This window comes from Bemisia tabaci, unplaced genomic scaffold (genome assembly GCF_918797505.1).
Source record: "Bemisia tabaci unplaced genomic scaffold, PGI_BMITA_v3".
Classification (NCBI taxonomy): Eukaryota; Metazoa; Arthropoda; class Insecta; order Hemiptera; family Aleyrodidae; genus Bemisia; species Bemisia tabaci.
In genome coordinates this window covers 15859-42919 of record NW_027311749.1, presented here as the reverse complement: position 1 = coordinate 42919, position 27061 = coordinate 15859, and the positions used below count along the sequence as shown (strand labels likewise).

The following is a 27061-nucleotide window of genomic DNA, read 5'->3' as shown; positions in this document are numbered from 1 at the left end:
TGAGGAAGAACGCATAGTTGACATTGAAACTCTGGCCTGGAAAACCAAGGTGAAAAGGAACAAAGGCGCCTCCAACCAGTCCAGGAAGGACAAACGTAAGAGGGAAGATTCCGCATCCCCTAACTCTAAACCTATCACCAACAATAATTCTACCCCTGGTAAGAAAGTCAAAATTATTACCCAGCATGATTCAGAACCGAACAAGAAGAAACAGTCAACTTTAATTCCTGGCTCAACACCTAAGGACGCACAAGCAGCTTTAAAGGAAAACCCGCCTCCGCCCATTAAAATCTGTAATGTCGAGGATGTCAACAATTTACGTACTTTAATTCAAAATGTAATTAAGGATGACTCACAGTTTTCGCTGAAGGCGATTACAACTGTGGGTACTAAAGCTGTATGGAAAGTGAATGTTATGAAAGAAGAACATTATCGTGTATTAACTAAAGAATTAAATAATAACAAAGAAATTTATTGGTATACTCACGAAAATAAAAATACACGTGACTTTAGAGTTATGTGCAAAGGCATGTCTCCTCAGACTTCGGAGGAGGATATTTTAGATTCACTTAAGGGAAAAAATTTCAATGTTATCAGTGTAGTCAATATTTTTAAGAAAATCCAACCCGAAAATGGCAAGGGAGGTCCCGTAAAAAAAGAACCTTTATTTTTACATCAAATCACCTTTGCTCAAGGGGAAGACCCCGAAAGAGTATTTAACTTAAAAACTATATGTAATCAAGTGGTTAAAATTGAAGCTTGTAAATCCAAACCTAAGTTAATCATGCAGTGCTACAGATGTCAGGGATTTTCGCATTCGAAAAGCTACTGTCATAAGCCCTGGGCTTGCGTCAAATGCGCAGGTAATCATCCATCCTCTCAATGCACTATTCCTGGATATAACTCGAACCCAAAATGCGCTAACTGCAACGCTGGCCACGTAGCCAGTTTTAGGGATTGCCCTGCTAGGAAAGCTGCTCTTGAGGAGAGATTCCAGAAAAAAACTGAAATAACTTCACAAGAGAATGCTAAACCTATTAATAAACCCACTGGCGCCAATAACGCCAACAATTCTTATAAATCTCCAAAGAATTGTAACTTAAAATCCTATGCATCAGTTGCTTCCACCCCTCAAAATGACTTAACACAGGTCATGGACTTATTAAATCAAATTTTTAGTCGTATGACCACTCTTGAAACCAAATTAAATGCTCATGATATTGCTTTGGGCGGATCCTCAACTTCGCACACAAGATGACAAATCCGACTCAGATTTCCTGTAAAGCCAGTAAAAATTTCTTTTTAGATGTTTCAAATGTATCTTTATTAAATAATGCATCTACACTCCGAATAGTTGCGTGGAATGCTAATGGCATTATAAATCATAGAGCACAGATCATACAATTTCTTAATGATTATAATATTGACGTCATGCTTATCTCTGAAACAAGGCTCACAAAAGAATCGTATTTCTCTATTCCTAATTACATTTTTTATCATGCATTGCACCCTGACAACACAGCGCACGCTGGCGCAGGCGTGCTGATAAAACGTAGAATTAAGCATTTCTTAAACGACTCAATTGTAAAGGAAATGTTTCAGTCTGTATCAATCACCATTAGTTTACAACAACAGGATCTAACAATCGCAGTTATATATTCTCCACCTCATCATAATCCCCAAGAGATAGATTACGCTAATCTTATTGATCGACTAGGCACGCGTTTCCTGATAGCCGGAGACTGGAATGCGAAGCACTTTGCCTGGGGATCAAAATCTGTGTATACCAAAGGCAGACATTTATTGAAAGCAATTGACTCGCTTCACGCGAGCATTGCATCACAAGGACGCCCTACGCATTACCCTACAGACCCACTTAAGAACCCCGATGTATTAGATTTTGGAATTTATAAAGGCTTTTCCAAGCAAAATATACATACGTCATTAATAGAAGATGAACTTTCGTCTGACCACATCCCCGTCCACTTTCATTTAGCAGCCTCTCCAATTTTTACAACACCTCCTACTGGACTTATAAATAAAGCCACTGATTGGGAATGTTTTAAGGATTACATTAATGAAAGAATTAAACTTTATGCAGACCCTAAATTAGACACTCCGCAAAAAATCGACTCTGAACTAGAAAATCTTGTTAAAATCATACAGGATGCGGCGAAAAATGCCACCCCTCCCCCTATTCAACACATTAAAGCCGGATATAAAACCCCCCCCTACATCCTCAAAATCATAAAGGAAAAAAGAAAAGCTAGGAAAAGATGGCTGCGCTCCAGAGACCCCGAAGATAAAGCCTATTTTAACTCCATCTCAAGAGAACTAACAAATGAGCTTTGGACTATTAGAAATAATCAACTTGAAAAATTTATTAAAACATTAGATGCCTCACCTGCAACCGACTACTCCCTTTGGAGAGCGATCAGTTACATAAAACGTCCACCACTACATAATGCCCCTTTATTTAATGATAATACAAGGAAATGGGCCAAAACTGACCTCCATAAAGCAAATTTACACGCAACCCACCTCGAAAAAGTATTTAAACCCAATTCACTACCCAATGCTACGAAATGCGATATTCTCCTGCATCTAAATGAAACAGATCTGATAGAAACAGAGCACGAAATACCTCATTTCTCTTTTGGGGAAGTTACCAAATTAATAAGCAAATGCAAAACAAAAAAAGCCCCAGGAAAAGACCAACTTACTGGCCTCATCCTTAAAAAATTACCTGATAAAGCAATTCATAAATTAGTCCAAATTTTTAATGCAATAATCAATCTACAATATGTCCCTAGCAAATTTAAAGAAGCAATAATAATAGTTTTTCATAAAAAAGGCAAACCCGAAAGAAATCCCTCTTCTTATCGTCCAATATCTTTGCTCTCATCCATAGCAAAACTATGGGAAAGACTTTATCTTCCTAGACTATTAAAAGTAATCAATATTAAAAACATACTGCCAGATATTCAATTCGGTTTTAGAGCTAAACACTCTACCATTGAACAAATACATAGAGTAACCAATTTTATTGAAAAAGCCCTTGAAAAAGGAGAATATTGCGTCTCTGCATTCTTAGACGTTGCACAAGCATTTGATAAAGTCTCTCATAAACTCCTTATTAAAATGTTAGCAAATCTTCTCCCTGCTTGTCATGTTAGATTAATCCAATCGTATCTCTCTGACAGAACTTTCCGAGTTAGAGTAGGTGAGGCACTGTCGGACGAAAAACCAATTCTGGCAGGAGTCCCGCAAGGCTCAGTTCTAGGCCCATTGCTATATTTACTGTTTACCTCAGATATTCCCGCTCCAACCAGAAAATCCCTCTTAGGAAAGTATGCTGATGATACTACGTATTTGTCTAGCAATAAAAGTCAGGAATTAGCTACACTTGAACTTGAAGATAACCTTCAAAATTTCTATAACTGGACGAGTGAAAAAGACATCAAACTTAATTGTGCAAAAACTATTTATAAGATATTCTCTAACCGTAGTATCAAGGACATTAACATTATATTCAATAAAGTCCTATTAAAACCTTCAGAAGTGGCCAAGTATTTAGGTATACACCTAGATACTAAGTTAAAGTGGAAGGAACACATAAAAATCAAAAGAGAAGAATGCTTGTTCAAACTTAAAAAATTGTATTGGTTAATAGGTAAAAAATCTAAGTTAAGTATTAGTAATAAGCTTCTATTATATAAACAAATTGTACGACCCACATGGGCATATGGAGCTCAAATCTGGGGGTGTGCAGCACGGTCCAATATAGAAATTTTACAAAGAGTCCAAAATCGTGCTCTGAGACAGATAGTCGGAGCACGATGGTATGAACGTAACTCTGATATCCATAGAGACCTGGGGATGGAGACCGTCTCGCAATTTATAACTAAAGTTGCAACCAACTATGAGAGACGGCTCCATCACCATCCTAACACCGAGGCTTTACTATTACTTGACAACTCAAATGAGTTTAGACGCCTCAAACGGGTGAAACCGTGGGAACTGGCCAGCCCCTTGGTTTGAACCATTAATTTTAGTAACCAATTATTTCTAACCATTTAGATAAGTTACAGACTACCCGGTCGTTTGTACTCACACATTTATTTTGAATTTAGAAACAAAGTGTATAATTTCATTGTGAAAGTTCAGAGTCAATTTACCAATTTATCCTATTTTATTGCTGTGCAGTATCTTTATGCTAAACTACTCTCAAATATTACTTGTTGTTGCATGAGCTATTGTTAAATGTCTGTACCAAAAAGTAGTATTGGGACTGAATAAAATCTGAGTCTTACTTGAAGATTGTTTAAAATGGGCAGAGCAATAGATTCAAAAGCCTGAATATCGACAGCATACTTCCCAACTTTCGGAAAGTTCCCACATTGTTGAGATCTGAAAAAAATTTGAAGAAGACATAGTAACAATTGCAACATACGGTAAACTTGTCTCTGATGAATATTTTTTTGGACAAATTGAAAAATTTTGGTTCTTATCCATGGACTTCCTATAAGCTAGCGTAGAAAACAATATGTTTCGATGGCATTGTTGTAATTTTCAGATGTGCTTCATTCTTGCGATTGAAAATTTCTCATCACTTACTCTCAAGCAATATGCACTGAGAGTCATTTTGCTTTGTCACAGATGGATTATTTTCAAAGAAAGTTATTCATTTAAACACTAAACGTGCTACTTCATCTCAATGCTTTGTTTCGCAACAACGCAGCTTCAAAAATAATTTCGTGTACAGATTTGTAAAGGTGCAGAGAGAGATCTTGTATTCCAAAATTTTAAAGTTGAGATAAAAACCATTCCCTGAAGAATGTAAAACAAATTGGTCTATAAATTGACTGATCCATGAGTACACCAGAGGGCGTTTTATTAGATAAGATGAGGTCCTTCTCTGCGCAATGATCTTTTTAAATAAAACAATGAAAGATAATTACGTTATTCTAGCAAGTGGTCCTCTTTTTCCGTCCAAACTTACAACATCAAAGCCAATGCGAGATCCATGTTCCCTTTTTTCCTCGGTGTAAAATCCTTGAATTTTGATTCTGTTAGTTCTGAGCCTTTCACAAATTTTTTTAGTTAGAGTAGTTTTACCCACACCTAGACAGAATAAAAAGAAACTGATTATGGATGAGACAGGCATATGTGGCGTTTGGGTGTCGCAGGACGCCAGAGTGCGTTGTAGAGCGACTTTATATATATGTATTATGGATGAGAGGAATTGTAAATTGGACTATGAAAATGAAAATTTGATTACATAACAAAACTGAAAGAAAAAGATGATGCTATTAAAGACGTAGATGTTACTTAACAGTTTCAAGATTAGATTGCATTTAACAGAAAGGAACCAAAGCGATTACGGAGCTGTTAAAATGAAACATTTTCATCTTAGTCTTAAAAAAAGAGACATCCTATGGAGTGATAAATAGGTTTCCTTTTTCTCCAACGAAATTTTTAATTTTTAGGGAAGCTATTGTGTTAATTTTATCTTTGTATCTTTGTATATTTAGTATTTTTTAAAGCAAAGAAAAAATGGTGCAATTTTGAAAACACTGTAATCCTGTTGGTTCCCTTCTGCGAAATGCGGTTCAATTATCATTCAACCCTTCAAACTCTGCGTACGCATGAAACCTTACGCCTAGTCTCCACGGGGCGTTTCATGGGATCTGTCTGAGGTTTGAATTGCAGGAAAGAAACTTCTAAGCTTCATTCCCCTTAAACACAGCAATAAAATTTCATCTCCTACTCTCTGAGTCGCTCTTAGGACCCCACAAGGACTCTGCTTGATAGTGCAATTAGTATTTACTAACTCAATATATTTCCCAACTTCGCAAGTGAGATTTTTCCCTGGGACATATCCCATGAAACATCCCGAGGAGAAAAGGCCATTAAAATTAGAAAAGAAAAACTGAGTGGTTGAGTTTTGGTACTTACCCGGAGGACCAGTCAAGAAAATATGCTGCAATCGAGGACGAACTTCAGCCATTTGGCACAATTTAGATTGAAGGTTTGATGTTCCGAGGAGTGGGCAATCGAAATACTATGTACAAGAGCAATCGGTTGTTGATGTCATTCCTTGGGAGAGGATACTTTCATCGCGCAGTCATTCAAATCAAGTTTTCTTAGAAATGACACACTCCTCAGCAATGAGTTTTTAATTACCTGAGACATGGAAAACATAATAGATTATTATAGGGCACAAAAGGAAAGTTCAGTTTTTTAAATCATGGGAACATTTGTAGACTCTCTTAGCTTTGAAAAATTGATAGATCAATTTTGAAACAATACTTAGTAGTAGAGGAAAAGTATGTAGTATGTTATGAAAAGAGATTTTTTGATACTCTTGAAAAAACCAGAATAAATTTTTTTTATACATCCACAAGTGTTGGAAAATAAATTTCAAACCTCAGAATCCCATTAAAATTTCAAAGAAATACGATTGTATTAACTTAACTTCAGACCAATATTTAGGATTCATTGATTCCTATAGATGGAGCTAGTGAAGGGCGAAGACCTGCGGGTGATTGTTGAATTGCTATTGAATGGCCTAGATCGATAAGTAGCATTGTTGATATAGGGAGTTACCGACCAAGGTCATTTAATGAAGATTCAACAATCGACCTGCTGGAGTCACTTACAGCAACCAGCTCTGAATTGGACATGGACTAGGCTGACTTCCACTGCTTTCCTGAGAAGTCAAATGAAAGTCATGGATAAATTTGCAGGGTATTTTATTTGATGACTAGGTGCTAGAATGGTGGGAAAAACTGGGCAAATATTCGTAGAGCCTCCATTCATGACAAGTGGTCAGAGCTGGCTCCTGCTTTCAGAGAGGGCAAACACAGGGCAATCTATCTACACTCTACATTGTGATTAACGAAACATTTTGGTTCAACATGAATTGGAACAACTAATATAATATGGACGTATTTCTATCAAACGGAACTATGTGCATTATGACGTGAGCCCTGAGACCCATAAGAGTATATGCATAACAAGGCTTACGTCATAATGCACATAGTTCCGTTTGATAGAAATACATACGTCCATATGAGAGTAAAATTGATGATTTTCACAGGTACTTAAGATAATTCTTTTATTCATTACTCTTGGTTAAATTCCAGTTTTTCCTTACATAACTTCGCTTTTAAGGATATTCTAATGCAAAGGAATATCATTGATACTGCCATTGAAAACAGAGCTCTCTTCAGAATTTTCTTTTTTCTCTTACATTGCCATAATTTCTTAATTTTCCAATTTCCTGAATTTTTTTGCCTCTCCTCACTTCAAAATTTCCGAATTCTCTAACTTTCCCTGAGAACAAACCTTTCATTTGGATTACTTTCTTCAGAGTATGCTGGCCTCTGTAGAATTTTCAACGATATTTCCACTTCTACAGATTCAAATTGTGGAAAAAGGCACTCATAAGCTGTTCTTGAATGGCAACAGCTGAAGTTCCTGAGCCAATGCGCTTCTCATATAATACCCCGACTATTCAAAGTCGCATACACTTCCTGACTTCAGGTTTTCTAGACTGCTGGAGACTCTGTCTTTCACTTCCATTCATTCCACATCAATGCAATGGGTAAGTTGCGCTGGTCAAAAATTCGAGTTTTGATGATGTAAGCTTACAGATTAATGAAAAATAATAAGATCTGTTCAAATGCCAAGTTTCGACATCCAATAATGACAGAAATATTGCTCATCGAAAAATACAGCTTGTAACGTCATCCACCGCAGCAGTGCATACCATAGTTTTTTTTTTTCCATTTTGGTTTCATCCATCTGTGATACACTCATTTGCGCAGGCCGCATGACTTAAAACGCGAATATAATCAAGGTGGAAGAAACTATGGTATGCACTACTGCAGAGGATAATGTCAGGATGTGTTTTTTGATAAGCAATATCTCTGTTGATATTGACATGGAAACTTGATATTTGAGCGGATTTCATTATTTTCTTGCTGATCTATGAGCTTAAACCATCAGAGCACGACTCTGCCACTAGCGCAATTGATCTATTAGAATAAAAAAGAAAATATGCAATTTATCACTTATACTGAGATTCCCTGGACGTATTTTGATGCACATATACATTATCTTCTGCAGCATTCTTTTTCACTGACATATAAAATTAAAGTCTCCAGCATTTTGTAGTGTACAAATTTAAAAAGAGTCCCTGCACTAATCCAAATAAATCTGATGATGATAAAGGTCTTGGGAATTTGTTACTTCACCTAATATAGTTATTCTTACTACTGGTGGTGTTTGTTAGATTATCAGTCGATCTGTTTTTCATCAAATCTACCCTCTTTAGTTCCTCACTTAATTTTACGCTCTCGATATTTTCCACTAAAAAGAGAGAGCAAATGCAAAGGAAATAAATAAGAACAGATACTGAATTTAAAAAAAAAATGATTTATTTCTGTTTTTGCTTCTCCTTCCTTGGATGGTAACAGAAACAATGTTTGAACTTACGACCTAACAAAAAAATATACATTTAATTTACAACAGTAAAAATAATAATTGAATTGGGAATTCAAGATATCTTATGATAGATATTTTGAAATGGTGACTTCGATATTCTAAGATTTACGTGACTTTTTAGGACTCGGCTTTTTTTGTGGCTCCGCAGAAGGATCCACACCCATTTCATCTAAGATTCTTGGAATTTGCTTGATGATATCTTCCGCGGTGGCTTTAAAGTCATGGTCTGCCCAATAAGCTTTGAGCTTGCTCATGGCCATACCCATTGATGGTCCACCTGGGAATGAAATTAATAAAATTGTAAATGGATTTAACATTATTATCAAGGGAGCATAAAATTCTTAACAGAATGATCCCCGTACAGAGTTACCCTATACAGACCAGACTTACCAGGCCCTATTGAACCAGACTTTTTACTCGGTGTTTTTTTTTTTGGTTGGTTGGGTAGTTGGACCAAATCAGGTACCTCAGGGATAAACAAAGAATTGACCCCAGTGAATCTGAATTTCATGATCTTGAAGCTCCCCTTGTGCCCCTTCGAAACTAAAAGGTGGGTTCTGACTTAGAAAAGCAGGGTCCTCACCACAATTTTCAAATTATTTGATCAAAATCAGATAGAATGGAAAACTTTGACTGAGTTAATACCACTAAGCAGGGCTGCATTTTCCAAACATATTTTTGTGAAAATTCCTTACGGTTGAATATGTCCCAGATTGGTAAAAAGACATGATTTGAAATAGTTTTTACAGAAAATTGTTGGTCAGAACGTCAAACCCATTCTAGAAAGCAGATAAAGGTGACATAACGATTATTCCCTCACATATCCTTCATGTTCCTTGACATTCCCAGGTTTTCCCGAACTTTTTAAGATTCCCTGACATTTCCTGGTATTCCTTGACCGTGACAATCCTAACTAAGTCCAAAATGGGCCTGTCTCTTCCTGAAATGTTGACCCTTAAAGTTAGAACACAGAGCTACCCTAGATAATATGCTAGGTCACTAAATTGAAGGAGAGATCCAGACAGTATGTATATTCAAAGGTTATCAATTGAAAGGAATCCGAATCTGATAGTCCCAAGGCACTCTAGGTCCTTTTGAGACATTAGTCATGAAAGGGCTTTTTTGGACAGGTTAAGTGTATGAAGTAAACATACCTGGAACGCCGTTTTCTCGAAGGATGATACCGTTGACAGGGAACTTGGGACATCGCCACGGCTCAAACTCTTTTAACAATTCCAAATCATTTTTGTACTTCAATAACTCGATAACAAAATCATGAGCTACATTTGGTTTGAATCTGGAATGCAACTCTAATAACTGATAAGGCCTGAAAAAAAAATTTGAGAGTGAGTCATTACTTGATAGGTAACAAATTTTGTTGAGGTGTTAAAAACAAAAATAAAAATCATTGCGAAACAAGTTAGTAGAAAAATTGGTATGTTGGTTGCTTTTACCTTAAACGATTGACGGCTTCTGGAGCTCCTCGATGTTCAACAATAAAATAGCATAAATCTCTCTCTAGCGCAGAAAACTTTAATCGGCCATAAAGCTCAGTTACCTGAAAATAAATTTAAAAAATTAGTCGATTGTTAAATAATTTGAGAAGCGCTATGAAAAGGATTTTACTTTCAAGAAAACCCTGCACATTTGCCCTTGGTGCTCAACTTAAGGACAAGGGCATGACTTTTTGAAAAACAAGGAAGGACGGTTGAATCATGATTTAAAGGGAATGAAAACCAGAAAATATGTTTCTGAAGTAATCTACGAGGGTCCTCCAAAAAGTAAAGTTCCCTACCTTGTATCTTCCAAACGAAAAGGGATAAATCAAATCGGTAAAAACATACATATTCGGCATACTCTAAGCTTTAAAACATGCTCAAGTTTTTGAAAATCGGCCAAGGAGTTCGCGAGAAAACTTAATTTTACTGAGACAACCTCCTGTCTCTGCGTGCCCACCTCTGAGGTCAGGATGCGTGGAGAATCGATTATTTCAGACTCGGCTTATTGCCGCTAAACATCAAATCAAAGAGGAATTTAAAAGATTTTATTGAGTAGGCGTTACTGTACTTTTTGAGATAGTCTGCGCATCTTTTTTGACATTTCTGGTATCATTGCAGCAGCTTTTTCATGCCTTCCGCGTAGAAACTTTTGTCTTGGCTCCACAACCAGTCATTACCATAGATCTGCACTTCTGAATCGGTTGGGAATCACTTTCCACCGCGGAAGTTTTTCATCTTGGGAACAGATGAAAGTCACCTGAGGCTAAATTGAGAGAGTACGGAGGCTTGGGGAAAAATTTTACTACGCAAGGCAACTGATTTGGATATGCAGATCTCTGGCAATGACTGGTTTTGGAGCCAAGACCAGAGCTTCTATGCGAAAGGCATGAAAAAGCTGCTGTAATGATACCAGAAATGTCAAAAAAGATGCGCAGACTATCTCAAAAAGTAAGGTAACGCCTACGCAATAAAATCTTTTAAATTCCTTTTTGATTTGATGTTTAGCGGCAATAAGCCGAGTCTGAAATAATCGATTCTCCAAGCATCCTGACCCCAGAGGTGGGCACGCAGAGATAGGAGGTTGTCTCAGTAAAATTAAGTTTTCTCGCGAACTCCTAGGCCGATTTTCAAAAACTTGAGCATGTTTTAAAGCTTAGAGTATGCCTAATATGTATGTTTTTACCACTTTGATTTATCTCTTTTCGTTCGGAAGATACAAGGTAGGGAACCTTACTTTTTGGATGATCCTCGTATGAAGACAATACTGCCATGATCGCCAAGAGAATCACGGGTCTTAAACTTTCAAAATTGAGTTTCCTTCCAAATCAATCTAATCTAATTTAGATGAAATTACTGATACAGCTAAAACAGCAAAAGGATCCCGCACACCTCTTATGGGAAGCTGCACCATGACCGATTGCCTTCTAACTAATGTCATTGGATTCTCCTCAAGATGCTGATCAAAAGTTATAATTGCGCCAACTTTCTACGATGCACCGTTTTCGCAAAAAATTTAAGAGAAGATTCAATTATTCGGCGACAATGAATAAAAACTAACAAAGCATTTGAGAACAGGCCCGATGTAAATAAGGAAAAAACGTAGCGCGTGTCCATCTTCATATCTAAACCTGCCGACTCTGGGGCTATCTCCCTCCCGCTCTCGTCCGGTTGACGTTCCGACTTTCCTGTTCTTATGCTCCTCAAGAATCTGATTTGGATGGTCGAGCAAAACGGCGTGCGGAATCCGAGATAAAATTGCCGGTCGGTGCGGGAGTTCCCCTGACTTGTTCACTCGAGTACTGAAATGAGGAATCTTTCTGGCTTTTTATCGCCGAATAATTAAATCTTCTTTTGGGTTTTTTACGAAAACGGTGCATCGTAGAAAGTTGGCGCATTTATAACTTTTGATCAGCATCTTGAGGAGAATCGAATGATATAAGTCAGAAGGCTATCGGTCATGGTGCAGCTTCCCATAAGAGGTGTGCAGGGTCCTTTGCCTTATTTGCCAAAATTCTTCTTATTTGTATACAAAAACGAGACATTCGAGAAAGCTATGAGTACGCAAAAATTGGTACTGTTCCAGACAAAACAGCTGTAAGCGGTATTATTCCGCTGAAGAGTCAATGAAAGTTATACTTTTAAATGGCTTACTTGGGCGTTTTATTGCATACTTTGTACTTGTACTTTAACTAAAACTTTTACTTTACTTTTACTTAAAACTAAAATAATGGCGCTTTTTTCTGCCAATTACTAACCTGAAAGTTCATTTGCGAAGTGTAAAAAACTCAATGACAAAAGCATGCAGAAGATAACTTTCAGCTGTCTTGGCTAACACTAGCCTAACATGAAAATGAAAAAGACCCTCCATATATGGTTGAAATAAACTTTCTTCGACTTTTAATCATCCAAAAAATTTCTGAGAGTCTTTTGGATGCCCTTTTGACAAAAAACGGAGGCTTCTTTCAATGAAATTTTCCACTCAGATGCTACTGAACCCATTTTCTAAAAACTTCATTTTTTTACTGGAAGCTCTCTTTGCTACCACGACTGAATACCTGTGTATAAAAATATTAGGCAGAGAGTTGGAAATGTAACCAACGTGTGTCACAATTCAGTAGACCGAACATTTCAATACAAAGGGGAAAAAAGCTCATTCGAGCACAATTTTCCCAGAAAGATGTGCTGTTCGGTGCAACACTAGTCACGAAAACTAGTGCACTAGTATAAAAACATTACTTGTGATTCAACCGACTGATCATTCTATAAGTCAAGTACATTGGTACTGTTAAGCGTCCAAAATTAAAACTGCTGTTGGATACCGACATCTGACACCATCAATAGTATTTTTTAAAAAAATACTTGCTCGGAGGAAGGGCTTTGGGTTTATCTTCCTCTTACATAGTGTCAAGCAGCATGAGTTTATCAAATGTGAGCGAGAAATGGGCTTCAGGATATTTTCACCCTGCAATATTTTTGACAGACTTCACTCTAACCTACTTTGCACCAAAAGTAGGGGGCATTTTATCATCAGACAGCACCAAGTATTGGAGAAACTTAACTTTCTCATGTCATACTTAATGAAAAATATGAGGGAGAAAACTATGAGGTGATGCAATAAAATATGTAGATAAAAGGAAAACTGGAAAGATATCTTACTTCATCTATACTGCTCACGAGAGCTGCTATTAATGAAGGAGGTTTCAACTTAATATTCTTGCTTTGGTTCCAGATTCTCATGAATTCATCCACATTAGAATCTTTTGGAAAACCTGCGGGCAATATAGACCATGAAACATCTTAATGTTGGCAGAAGAAAAAAGATGAACATGGACCTATTTCTGTGAGAAAATCAGTAACTGATACGTCAGTTCTGAGAAAAACAAAAACAAAATACTTTTGGCTGTGTTAACTTAACCAAACTTTAGGAAAAAAGGAGAATATTACAAACATAATTATTAAAAGTTGATCTGGGGCAAAAAACCTTGCTCAAAAGAATCTTTATTTGATTAATTTGGTATCAATGAGTGTTCAGATAAGATGATTCTCCAATAAATGAATTAGATAACATAGAATTTTGAGTAAAATTTTAGTTTGAGCACATAAATAATTTCCAAAAAATGAGGAGAGAATGCACGGGCTAGTGTATGCTTCAATTAGTGCATAGCTTTGCTTCACGAAGAGTTCAGTGGCGAAGCATAAAACATCTGCTATCAATAATATTCTATTCGAAACTATGGTAAAAAATCCAACATTAAAGTGGTCCTTGCAACACTCTGATAATTGATTCTTCTCCATAGGATTAAATGACAGATAGATTGATTCATTGCAAAAAACTCCATGCCTCTGAAAGAGTTAGAACTTTAGATGCGATTCTCACAAGACAAAGTTCCTTCCAATAAACTATTAAAGTAGGTATTTTCATAATTTAGAATTAGGGTCCAAAGATAAAACTTAAAACTCCAAAAAACTGATTGACTTTCCCATCATGTATGCAGATCTCTTTTTCTTAAATGAAAATGACAATTATGTAAAATATAAATCAATGATTTAATATCCCTGCAAAATTACACATAACTATTCCAATCTCAATTTACTTTTCTAGGGAAGGAAAGCAGGCAGCACTATCCCTCAACATTATCGGGAAAAATTCTTAAAAATGATGTAAATCACTGAAATTGTGACAAAATAATTTTGCTAAATAATCTTGTTAAAAGTATAACATGGGTATTTCTTAAGTTCTCATTACGTAAATATGAACTGGCGGAGAAATCAGTCCATTGAAGAACACCAACAATTATTAGAAGCTAAACAATTATTATGGCTTATATCATTTTCTTTTGAATGTTCCAAGAATATTGATTGATGAATGACAAATTTTAGAAAAACCTACCCATGTGAGGACCCATTCCTAAACTTAGCATTTTCGCCATTAGTTCACCTCCAAAGTTGCCCTCTAAAATTTTTGATAGTTCAGCCCAGATTCTCTCTCCAGAAATTCTATCTAAACCTGATGCATTTTGTCTCATGGCTTCTAAAGTCGGACCATCATGAGCATCAGGATGTTCAGCTATTCTACCATAAAATCTGAAAATTAGAAGAAGAATATTACAGACCACACCAATATACAATCCTGATGAGATTTCATAAGAGGGGAAAATACCTGGGAATCTAAAAAAATAAACTGCAAACATATATTTTCGTATAATTTCTACGTGATTGCTACAGAGTTTAGAAAATGGAAAATTAAATTCCAAGATTTCTCTGACGCGTTAAGGTAAAATTCCCTGAGCGTGAAGATATGCCAAATAGTTCAAAAGACACAATTTGAAATAGTTTTTACGCAAACTCTGTTGTTCTGAAAGACGTCAGACCCATTCTACAAAGCAAATAAGGGTGGCGTAACAATGTTTCCATGACATTTCCAAGATTTTCTGGTACTCCCTGGTTGTGGCAACCCTGTTTCAGTACGGGAAATTTATAGTTGGAACAAAGATATAAGACATGACTTGATGATAATAACTAAAACTTTTGTGAGCTTCAAATTTCTATTTAGGCTTATTGTTTTCTTTCCAGATTTCATCTTATTTTTTACAGCTAGGCAGGATCAACAGTATAAATGATCTCCAAAAATTCTAAAGTAATCTCTTTAAAATATTGTTCTTTGTACCAATCAATGAAGAAGAGGGTGCCTTTTATTGCCGTTTTTAAAGCTCAAGAATTTCAGTTTTCTCAAAACCATTGTTTCCATTAAACATGATTATTCAAAAGAATTGTTCAATTTCAAAAGATAACCCTTGGATCTCCCTTTAACTACGCAAGTCTTTCATTTATATCCAGAGGGTGAGAATAAGGTGAAAAAATAAGTGTACCGAAAATATCGAAGCATTCTTAAATAATCTTCTTGGATACGTTGAACAGCGTCCCCAACAAATCTTACTCTCCTCTTTTGCAGATCTTCATATCCATAAAAATAATCATACACAGTTCCATCTAAACCTGGAAAACGAAAAAATTTAACGATTTAATAAGTGTATAGTTTTAGGATAAGAGTTAACTGAGTGCATCTTTTGAGAAGGGATATGTTGACAAATGATTTCTACGATTTATTAAATGCTTTGAACTCTAGCAAGAATGTTAGTAGGATGTCAGTATAAGCACAACACTTATTTTGAGGGATACATACTATCGCAGGAAAAGCTAAATAAGGAGAAAATATCTGGACTATCAAAAATTTTACTGGAGTTTCTCACTACTGCTCGTGATTATTGTACACGATTTGGTTGACATTCATCAGGGAAAACAGAGGACATGATAACTATTTCCTTCAAAGATGAAAGAAGAAAAGCCAACGTACCAAGAAACATGGCATTAATGGTCAAGTCTCTCCTATTTGCATCTAGTTTCCAATCGGTGGTAAATTGAACCTCTGCATGCCTTCCATCTGTGGAAATGTCAATTCTTAGAGTTGTAACCTACACAAACAAAAACAAAATTACAATCTCTTGGGATGAAAAAAGATGGGATCTGCAAGCATGTTTCAATTTTATCAAGAGAGATGAGTTGATACTTTTTATTGTTCCGTCAATGGAAAAAATTTCATGGTAGAGCATGCATTCATTTACAGGAACAATAAATTAGGCTTGCAGCACAATTTTTTGAAGTTCAATTACAAATTAATTTAAAAAAAAAAAAAAAAAAAAATCGAAATTCAAAATAAGGGACAAAATGAAATCAGTCAAAAGTGCCATCACTTGGACCTCGTTAAGCAGGAAAGAACCAAGCCACATCAGTTATAGCCAAATTTAATTGGGTAGTTTACTTTCTTACATGAGGACAGATATACAGATTTTGGTGCAAATGTCGGTGAATTTTCTGCAAAGTACAAAGCAAATTCTTTAACATTTTTAATCCGCACAAACGTTCTCTAGTAAAAAACTAAATTGCCCAGTAAAATTTGGTAATGGCTCATGTGGCTTGGTTCCTTTCTGCTAACACCTCCAGACCACTTCATTAAATGCTCCAAGCTAGTCAGATAGACATACAATAAAAAATAATTCCGAACATCTTGGTAGTCAACTGCAGTACTAAAATTATGATTTGAAAAAAAAAATACAGTTGATGGAATTGAACTGATATGATGAAAAAAATTTCAATCTGAAACTCACTTCAAAATTTGCTTTGTCATTAATCCTAGCAGTTATAGTTCCATGTTTTTCGCCTCTATTGTTAATCATCCTGATGTTCTCAGTGGTGAACATGGACTTCATTTCATCAGGAGTAGCGACAGTTGCGAAGTCCAAGTCATGAGGAGCTTTGCCCATGAGCAGATCTCTGTGAAGTTGGGATAAGTATTTTAGAATGAGTACAAAAAAAGTTTGAATTTTGTTTTTTTGATTGATGATAGACCAATAAAAACTAATTGGCCAAAACTATATCATCAGCTGCCTGTTTACAAACAAGCAAGGGGACCCTGTGTCACATAAGTTTACCTTTTCCATCCACTTACAGACACCATAATGCAGGCAGATGAAAAGAGTAGAAACAGGCTTTGTAACAAGGGAGACAGCATACTGCTGAGGAGGGAATACATGTAAAAAGTAAGATTTTCCTCAACGGAGAAGAAACTCTGTTTTGCATTGAATGCAAAGCAGCACCAAGGTCGTAAGTGAAACTAAGATATGCTCAGCCAGGCTGAATCGCATTGTTTTTTTTTTCAGCCTTTGCAGGAAGTTGGGAACAGGATTCCAATTCTGCAATATTCAATTCTCATCGGTCCACTTTAATGCCTAGGCCAAACTTCCTGTAAAGACTGAAAAAAAAACTAACGGGACTGAGGGTTTTGTCATTTTGGGTGCTTGAATCGCAGAAGAGCATACCTTTGTTTCACTTACTTTGAAAGGACACCATGGTCTTTGGCTTCAGAATAGCTGACTCAATTCTGTTTCAGAATCCAGAGCGGATTTTTTCAGTAAGATATTTCTATTCTTCACATCGATTATCCTGAGTAATCCAATTTTAAATTGCTAGAATGATTGGCACTAAAACTGCTGATGAGAGCAGGTTGGCACTATTGAGTCAATCCTTAGTAACAATCAAACGCAATGGTTCATCTTTTAAATGAAAAAATAAAATACCTTACAGCTCCTCCTGCGATGCGAATTTCATAGGAATGCTTGTTAAAAATTGACACTAATTTTTCAAGCTCTGGAGTGAATATAGAATGAAATTCTGGTGTATCCAATTTCATGATGGCAGGTTCCTTCCTTGCTTCAGCTTGGGATTTTAGATATTTTGCAGGAATAAACTGATGCTTCCTTCTAATACACCATGCTGCAGATGAGTCAAATATCTGGAAAAGAAAATAATAGAGGACGTCTTTCTATGTTTCACATGTAACAATAACTGCTTGACGGTGGTAAATTGGGGGGAAGGGGGGAGGGGTCGATAAATAAAAATCCTGAAGCAAATAGAATGGTCTCTTGTTGACAAAACTTTACGTCCAGTAGGTACTAAGATCACCAATAACGTGCATGAATTAAGAAACATAACAGTGTTATGATGGCTTCTCCTGGGATTTAGTTCACTTATCATGACTAAAAATCAAAATGGGTGAGATTTTATCATTTGTTATGGATTGATTATTTTGTGTCTTGCTACAACTTTGGTCATCTTTAGAGTCTGTTGCTTGATCCCTGATTGATTTATTTTCTATCTCTGAAGCATCACTCACTAGCACCGGTTGGAAATGTTAGAAATTAATATGTGGAGAGATACCTCTGACAATTTAATATATTTTCTTTTTTTCTTCTTCTTTATTTTTTTTGGTGCTCTTTCTGTTGCTGAGCCTCGCCGAGTTAAGTAAAAATAAATATATCTCGGAGCTGAGGTAAATTTTTCACCTTCTCATTGTTTTACTTTTTTTATGCCTTATGACTCAAATTTACCGCCATTATTTATTGGTTTTGTCAATTCCACTCTAACTGTTCCTTTTCTCAGCTCAATTTTCTTGAAAAGAATTAATTTTGTACTTTTTTTTATAATTTTAATCAGTATATTTGGGGAGGAAAAAAAATACAATGGACTAATGAAGGTGAAAAGTTACCTCCCTTGGGATTTCCTTCTTCATTCAAGAACCGAAAGGTGATGATAAAACTATCGACAAAACATCAAACTGAAACTTGACTGATGAAACAAAAAAGTAACTGACAAGCACAAACAGCTTAATTTAGTCAAAACAGAGGGGCGGGGAAAAAAAAATTGCAAGATGTTGGAGGTAAGTAAGGAATAGTGTAAAGTCGAATGATTAATCTAGTATGCAAAGCAAAATAACTGAAATTAATCTCATTTTTTCTTCTTTTTTCGGTAAAAATCGAATTTTGAGAGTGACGCTCAATCAAGACCACTTTAGACAAAGCTGTCGCAGCATAGGCTATGACTGCGTCCGGAACTAACCCAACCGACCCTACCCAATCTAAAACTTGTTTGGGCAACCTCGAGTTTACTTTAATGCTCCGTCAAAAATGAGTGCTATATTCTAGAATTTCAAGAGCTTACTGGCAAGAACATAGAACTACAAGTCTTACAAAATCATCTGGAGATTATCTACACAGATTTCATCTCACAACTTGGCTGTTACTTTTTGAAACCATATGCTAGGACTGACATCGTCCAAATATTGCAAACTGTTTGGAAAATTTAGGTGGTCACGGATGTGAATAGGTATGATAATAGGTGCTTGATGGCTGTCAATTGAAGATACCTGAGCAAACTTATTAGCCAAGAGACTATTTTATTTTATTTTTTTATTTTATTTTTTACATAACATACATAAAGCCACCATATGGGGCTATTGTACTAGTCAACATGGTATTTAGTTACAAAAAAGACGTTAAAACAAATTTATCTTATAATAAATTTATAACCTGCAATAACAGCAAGTTGGAAAACAGAGAGAGTGAATACCGTGAGTTATCAATACTAGAACATTAAGTTAGGAAGTTAAGCAGTGGTGAAAAACTCAGAGAGATCTTGAAAGGATTCAGCCAAAAGAAACGATTTCAAATGTGAAAAAAATTTGCTGATCTCTGAGTTCTTAAAGTGAAGTCTAATATTTAGAGGGAGAGCATTGAACAGCTGAATAGAAGCAAACTTAACACTGTTTTCAGAAATTTTGTACTTGGTGGAATTGTTGGGGATGAAGAAGTGTCTGCTGTTGTAGTTGTGTGTGGGAAATAGATCAGCCGGCTTTATTATTTCTCCTTCTACTGCATATTTAATACATTCATAGATGTATAAAGAGGTCACTGTAAACAGTCTCTCTGATGACATTATTTCTTTACAGTCACTTCCATATGGTTTGTTGTATATAATTCTAATGATCTTGAGGTGTTCTTTGGAAACACGTTTTGTAAAGCTACTCCTGCCCCATACAGCGATTCCATAGCGGATGTGAGACATTACATTAGCATGGTAATATAGGAGAGCAGAACTGAGAGAGGCAACTTTCACAAGATTTCTTATTGCCCATTTGCTCTTTTGGAGTTTTCTAATTATATTATCAATGTGGGATTCCCATGTAAGGTACTGATCTAAAAATACTCCTAAGAAATTTGTGGATTCAAGAAAATTAAGTTGGGTGTTATCGTCGATTTCAAATGTATTTCCATAAGTAAGATCAGTAGGTTGTTTGACTCTTTTAGACGGAACATAAGAAATTAATTGAGTCTTATCTTCATTCAAGGACAAGCCATTCGCTTTGAACCAATTGTGTGCTTGGTTATAAGTTGTTTTTAACTGAGTAAGTACATCTTCCCCTCTGACTGTTGTAGAGGTATCATCTGCGAATAAGAAAGTGAGGGCATCTAGAAAACCTGGGAGATCGTTGATAAAAATTATAAAGAGCAGGGGTCCGAGACATGATCCTTGGGGAACTCCTAAATTGACATTTAATGTCTCAGAGAAGACAGGGCCATCCACAGTCTCTATTTTGACCGATTGAAACCTGTTGGATAAGTATGATCGTATAAGCATTATTGAAGATTCGTTTAGGCCGTAGTGTTGAAGTTTGTATAAAAGGAGGCTATGGTCTACTGTATCAAATGCTTTAGATAGATCGAAGTGGATGCTTGCTATAGGGGATTTATTTTCAAAGGCCGAATAAATGTTGTCCACTAATTTTTGAATAGCCTGAGTGGTGCATTTTTTTTTGCGAAAGCCAAATTGGTGGTCGTCAAACAGCTGATTGGTTTCAAAGTAGCTGTAAAGCTGATTATAAAGGATTTTTTCTAGAACTTTAGCTAAGGTTGGAATTATAGTAATTGGACGATAGTTGGTTACAAGCTTACGATTACCCTTTTTAAAGAGAGGGGTGACAGTTCCCTTTTTCATGAATTCAGGAAAGACACCTTCTGTAATGCAGAGGTTTACAAGTTTCAAGAGAGGGTCTCCTATTACATCAAAGTTCTCAATCAGTAGTTTGGTGGGAATGTTTCCGAAGGTATCTTGATTGTTTGTTTTAAGATCCTTAATAACAGTGGAAAGAGTTTCCAAACTAATTGGTTTGAAGGAAAATTCTAATGATGTACTTATAGGGATGGTGTCTCGCAATAAGTTCATGGCTGCAGGAATGTCAGCATTAGCATTAAATTTTGAGGCAAGACCAGTGAAAAATTTATTGAAAGAGTTTGCTATGTCGTAGGGATCAGTGAATATCTGACCATCGGACTCAACAATGTCAATTAAGGGAGATTGAAACCTCTCTGTTTCCTCTTTAATGATGTTCCAAACTGTCTTGCTTTTGTTTTTGGAGTTCTTTAATTTAAAATCATTAGAATTTCTCTTCAAAGTGTACAATAACTTTTTACATTGTTTATTTGCTACGTTCCAAGCTTTTTTGAACTTTTTAGAGCCAGTGTTCTTGTATTTCTCATAGAGATGTTTTTTCTTCTCACTTAAAGCTAAAATTTCATCATTATATTTGAAAGTTCTTGATCTTTTATCCTTCATATTGGGTTTGATTGGACAACAGGTCTCCATTGCATTGTACAGAAGTGAGTTAAACTTATTAAATTCAAGTGATACATTATCTTTACATAACATTAGAATTGACATACAGTAAATTAGGAGACTTCTGAGATTGAATTTATTTACAATTGTCCAGGAGCGGTAGCCCCTATTTTTTTCAGATTTTACTGCAATTACTTTCTTTTCGATCGATATTACTTGCGCCCTATGGTCTGAAAGACCAGGATCAAAAGTTATCGCGTTAGAAATTGGAAAGTTACTTATGCAATTGTCAATTAAGGTTTTAGAGTCTTTGGAGATCCGAGATGGAGTATTTTTGAATACAGGCTCAAGATTGTGACAAGAAAGCATGTTAAGAAAATAGGAAGATTCTTTGCAATTTTTATCCAATAAGTTAATATTGAAGTCACCACATATTAAAAAATGAGCTTTCTTTTTAACGATTATAGAAAGCAGTTCTTCAAGCTTATGAAAGAATAGTTCAGTGTCACAAGAGGGCGTGCTGTAAATATTGATTATAAGGAAAGGGGCACTTGGGACCCATTGGTCGATTTTCTTTATAATAACTGCACTGATTTCAAAAGCTGACTCTATTGCGAGTTTAGTCAATTCTTCACAGGGTGAGAACAGAATAACTGGTGCTCCGGGGCTGTTTCTTAAATAGATTGAGGAGCCTCCCCCCCTCTTTTTATCTCTGGAATAGAAGTTTGCGCAAACATAGTCTTTAATAGGTATTGGGGCCAAGTTTTTAAACCAGTGTTCGGTGATACAGATTATGTCAGGAAGTTTCTGCAGCTTAGAGATTTCCAAGTGCAGCAGGTGGGATTTTACAGTGCCTTGAATACTTCTAATATTGAAGTTTAACAGTGAGAATATTTGACCGATATCATTAGTGTTGCTAAAATTGATTTTGCGATTTAAATTTTCAAAAATTACATTTTCGTTTTCGTTTTTTTCTTCACATTCAGCGAGACCTGCTGCGTCATTTAAAATAAGTTTAAAGAGGAACTTACTTTTTTTAGAAAAATATTCAATAGTTCATTTTTGCCTGAGTAACTTAGATGAAAACCGTGAGCAGTGAACATATCTCTTTTAAAGATGTCTACGTCAAATACCGTAATATGTGAAAATTTACCAGCCACGTGCTCAATTTGTGAGTCAAAGTACCTTTTAAAATTAACAGTTATCGAGCCTGGTAAATCGTATCTGTGGAAAAGCTTTGGGATAAACAGATTAGTGTGCAATGTATCCATGGCAAGTCGGTGCAATTCTCTTGATAATACATAGTCTGTCATTCTCCCGACATGAGGATGAGGGGGAATATCATTAGAGCCTGCTAAAACTAATATAATATCTTGTTTGGAAAAATTTTTTGACAAGCCTTTGATGTGCGTAGTTACATGCTTAAGAGGTGCATCAGGTTTTATGATGGAACATATCTCAAATTCTCCATTATTGCCTAATTTACTTTTCAATATTTCTGAGACCTTGCGGCCATGAGAGTCTGCTAAGATTAAGATTTTACGTTTTCTTACGGTAGTAACTTCTTTATAATTCCTTACAATAGTACCTTCTCCGATCTCTGGTTTACCCAGATTATAGGAGATCTGTTCACCTATGCCTCTAAATTTTTTAAAAATACAAGTATTTCTGAGACTAAAGTCACAGATATCTTTTTTATCTGAATTTTTTCTCCTTAATTTAGTAAGCATGTAATTTTTAGCTTTTTGGAGGTAGAGAAGTTCTTCCTTGGCTTTCTGTAGCTCCTCACTGAGAAATCTTGCTTTTTCTTCAAGAGATCTGTTAATAATAGAAATATTAGTTATCTCTAACTTTGCTGCATTGTATTTTCCTGTCGTCTCAACAAGCTCACAGATTAAAGCGTCTCTTTGAGTGGTTAGATCTAGACTAGCATCAGTTTGGACACCCACCTGCCGATGTAGGAACCTTTCGTGATCAGTGTCTTTAATCTGAGGGGAGTCCGACAATGGTGATGTTGATGATATTGTGGTACCGGAAGTTGGGGTAAGGTCCCAAAAAGAAACATCAGTCTGGATTCCCTTTTGCAAGTCAGATGGAGACGGGGGGGACCGAGACGGAGATGTTGACCCTTGTGCAGTGGAACATTGTTTCTTGTTGGGGAGGGAAGATGATGCAATCCCGACGGCCCTTTTTGACGCTTTCTTCCGTTGATTTGGCAACATGTCGTTGTGCACAGTGAGATGACATCTCTTGTTGTTACTAGCTCGAGATACACCAGCTTTATCAGTCGGTGGACGGGCGAGATTTCGGACGCCTTTCAGAATGTCAGGGTTGGGAGATTTCTTGTTGGTCTGGTGTTTATCCCGTAATTTGTTGATAGTGTCCTGCCTCAAAACACTGGCTCGTGTGACACGAGGTGATAGCTTATTTTCAATTGACATGGCAGCGTTGTTCTTGATTGTTTACAAGCTAGGATGAGAATGATTGAAATTTTTTAAATTCTTTCGGAGGACCAGCAGTGATGTGCAATTAAGAATTTCCCAGATTCACAGCACAATCACCACACACAGTCACAATTTTAGTACTAAAAGATGCAGAATTTCACAACGCACACTTGGGTAGCAATTTTATATTTAACTTATCAAATTAACTCAGGAAAACATTTCGCGAAGCGGGAGCACAACGCACACGCGTTGGTTCCAGTGTTGACTATTGCAATACTAGACCCACTCAGACCTACTTTCCAAGCCTGAGACAAATTATTCAATATGCATAAGTTAGATATTGTTAGTAACATTGATAGAGGTAATGATATTGTTTCGATTGATGTGATCTGATATCATCAGGCAGGTATCAAATAATTAAATCGGTGGTACAGTAGATGCTGTACTTGAGATTTATTCAATTTGATACCATCAGTTTAGATTTAAACGATGACAAACTTCTGCATGTTTCAGCGTTGCCTACAAAAATGGAGAGGCCGTAACTACGTTCCTGTGATGTCACACTAGTGGATGAAACTCGACCACGGTTTAACATGTGTTCTTATGGGATAACGCTTGCACGTGTTCCTTTCGCTCCGATATCTTCTTGGGAGTTGATCTGATGCAAATATTCATAAGAACCTTTTCAAAAGAGGATGAAATTTCACTCCAGAAAACTAACTAATCCACTTACCTATGACATTGTCTGCTAATCGAGGAAATGAAAGTTAATAATCATTACTCCACTCAGATTCAATTGTGCCGATCACGCAAGTTCTGCTGTCAAGGGCCACTCTGATTGGTCCACGCAGCGATTGTCTCACTCATTGATGCACCGATGAACTGGAGATGCTTGTTGTTTTCGGTAAATATCTACTAGCTTGATGTCACAAAACTGACTAGTTATGGCCTCTCCATTCTTGTAGGCAACGGTTTCAGATGTGAAGATAACCCAAAGTACCTAAGTACCTAAGTAGTAAACAGTGGATTTTGCCTGTCCATGATAGCAGCAATACATGTTACTTATGTCTGCAACGGTCTAAACCTGTCCAGTTGGGACTGGTTCACTTTCATAAAAGTTGGCATCTACAGTACAATATTAATGTAAGAGAAATAGAACTATAGTGATTGGCAGTAAGAGTGTTTACCAGAGGTGAACAAATCACTAGATTTTGCTAGAAACTTTTGAATCTCCAGATTTTTTTTTTTTCTGCTCTCTCTCACATGTTCCGAGAAATTCAGAAAAGTTACCTCTCAAATCGGAACAAATGGTGCTCCTTTAAAATTTGTATTTTCCAAATTCATATTCTGACGTGCTTAAATTAATTAGAGAATAAGTACATCCATTTGACACTTACAAATCTGCAAGCAGGGACACTTTTCGAGACAACTTGAAACAGAAGTTTCACCATATCTTGCAAGAGAAAAATGCACACAATTTCATTTGCAAAAAAAAGGAGTACGATTATTTTAAATTTCTCAAGGCACAAAATGAAACGCGATTCTTTTCAAAGTGGTCTCAAGAATATACTAAAGGAAAATCTCGGTCTTCATGCTGCTAATAAACAACGGCAATATTATTTTGAGGTTAGAACCGTTTTGTTTTGATTCGAGCGGTGCCAGATGTGCCAGCGGATAAGCCACTTGCATGCGTGCATGCTCTTTCGTATTTTCGTGATTTGAAGGCGATTCAATAAACTATTTGACTTGGCTAGCAGTCATAACACTTATGCACAAAGCTCGAAGCTGCATTTCAAAATGTTATTTTCCCTCTAAAACAAAAATCCATCGTGGATGCTAAATCAAAATGATTACTGGTTTACACTTTCCATCAGAGGTATGTCTTTTGTCGGCTTTTGTTTTTGTATGACACGTTACTAGAATTTTTCTGTTCAAAATTTTGTCTCAATTTGACAAATAGGATTTATTAGTCCTCTGTGGTGAGTGATATGAGTGAACTTATTGAATTCTTTTGGATTCCTCATCAGAATTTTTCGCCAAGTCGGAATCTTTCCTTCAAATCGAGAAAATACAAAAGTGCTTAAATGCGTGCAAGTATAGGTTTTAGCTCTTGTGGTCTTAAATAATAATTATATTTAATTATAAATAACAATAATCAATAAATAATTATATTTTTACTAATACATCGCATGGATTAGTTCCATTTTATCAGCTACTTGTCATTTTTTTCGAATTCTGAGATTGCAATTCTGTTGTCAGAAGACTAAAGAATTCACTTTCCCATTTTGATAAAAAAATTCAACTTAATGAAAGCGGGTTATTTTAGAGGAGAAATATAGCATTCGATACTGATATCAAAACTGCACTCGAATGCGATATTTCCCCTTTAAAAATACCACGCCATTATTACGTTGAATTTGTTTGTCAAAATTGGTAAGTGAATTCTTTAGTCTCCTGACAAAGTGACAACAGAATTGCGATCTCAAAATTCGAGAAAAATGACGAGTGGCTGAAAAAATGGAACCAATCGATGAGATATATCGCATGTCGTTTTAACAAAAAAAATATGGCGTCCATCGAACCACCTTCAATGAAAAGATTCCCAGGTTTTGACATTATTCATTAATTATTTCCGTCGTCGCTCGTAACAAATCGTTTATGCAGCTAACTCAAAACTGTCAAAAATCGAGATACGCACTTCTGCACTTTCACCATCGAAATATGTTGGCCCAGTGGCCCTCATTAATATAGCGCCTTTGAAAGAGTTGAAGTATCTCCTATCATCTGCTGTACTCTTCGGATATGTACAATTCTGCCATGCTAAGGAGGAACGCCGCATGAGCCTTCAGACGTTGCCAAGTTTCCGTCGATAAAAAACGAATTTACTGGGAAAGATGTGAATATTTTCCCCCAAAATTTTTAGACAATTTTGTACGAAATTTAATCTACAATATCTGAAAATTTCAAAGAAAAATGTGCATGAGTGCCGTCAAAAATACACGTTTTATCAAGGGAAATTAGGCATCTCTCGAATGTTCATACGACGTTCTTCCTTAGCACGGCAGAATTGGACTACATTTTGAAATTAGGAACTATAAATTC

General features: G+C 36.2%; 2 protein-coding genes across 3 annotated transcripts; both read right to left on the bottom strand.

The window, feature by feature from the left end:
- Positions 1-8422: 8422 nt before the first annotated feature.
- Positions 8423-25598, bottom strand: LOC140225845 (CCA tRNA nucleotidyltransferase 1, mitochondrial-like). 2 transcript variants are annotated; one of them, XM_072305805.1, is made up of 11 exons: positions 25357-25598; positions 18613-18662; positions 17645-17859; positions 16676-16841; positions 15865-15982; positions 15380-15506; positions 14401-14594; positions 13167-13279; positions 9966-10069; positions 9666-9838; positions 8423-8788 (listed from the first exon to the last, which is right to left on the bottom strand). In XM_072305805.1, the coding sequence occupies exons 2-11, from the start codon at positions 18634-18636 to the stop codon at positions 8610-8612; spliced, it is 1413 nt and encodes a 470-aa protein (XP_072161906.1). In that variant the 5' UTR covers positions 18637-18662; positions 25357-25598; the 3' UTR covers positions 8423-8609. The 2 variants fall into 2 exon arrangements, with proteins under 2 accessions (XP_072161906.1, XP_072161904.1); XM_072305803.1 differs by lacking the exon at positions 18613-18662.
- On the bottom strand, positions 19296-23956 carry LOC140225847 (uncharacterized). The gene is made up of 2 exons (XM_072305806.1): positions 22701-23956; positions 19296-22227 (listed from the first exon to the last, which is right to left on the bottom strand). Exons 1-2 carry the CDS (start codon positions 23954-23956, stop codon positions 19509-19511), a joined length of 3975 nt encoding a protein of 1324 aa, XP_072161907.1. The 3' UTR covers positions 19296-19508.
- Positions 25599-27061: the final 1463 nt, after the last annotated feature.

What these genes read in the sequence shown, in the direction of transcription:
- LOC140225847 (XM_072305806.1), bottom strand. Translation starts at nt 23,956, where the DNA reads ATGTCAATTGAAAATAAGCTATCACCTCGTGTCACACGAGCCAGTGTT. An exon ending in ATAACTGTTAATTTTAAAAG is followed by an intron (nt 22,228 to 22,700) that starts GTACTTTGACTC and finishes CTTCTATTCCAG; the next exon opens with AGATAAAAAGAGGGGGGGAG.
- LOC140225845 (XM_072305803.1), bottom strand. Translation starts at nt 25,410, where the DNA reads ATGGTGAAACTTCTGTTTCAAGTTGTCTCGAAAAGTGTCCCTGCTTGC. An exon ending in ATCGCAGGAGGAGCTGTAAG is followed by an intron (nt 16,842 to 17,644) that starts GTATTTTATTTT and finishes CCAACTTCACAG; the next exon opens with AGATCTGCTCATGGGCAAAG. An exon ending in ATGACAAAGCAAATTTTGAA is followed by an intron (nt 15,983 to 16,675) that starts GTGAGTTTCAGA and finishes TTGTTTGTGTAG; the next exon opens with GTTACAACTCTAAGAATTGA.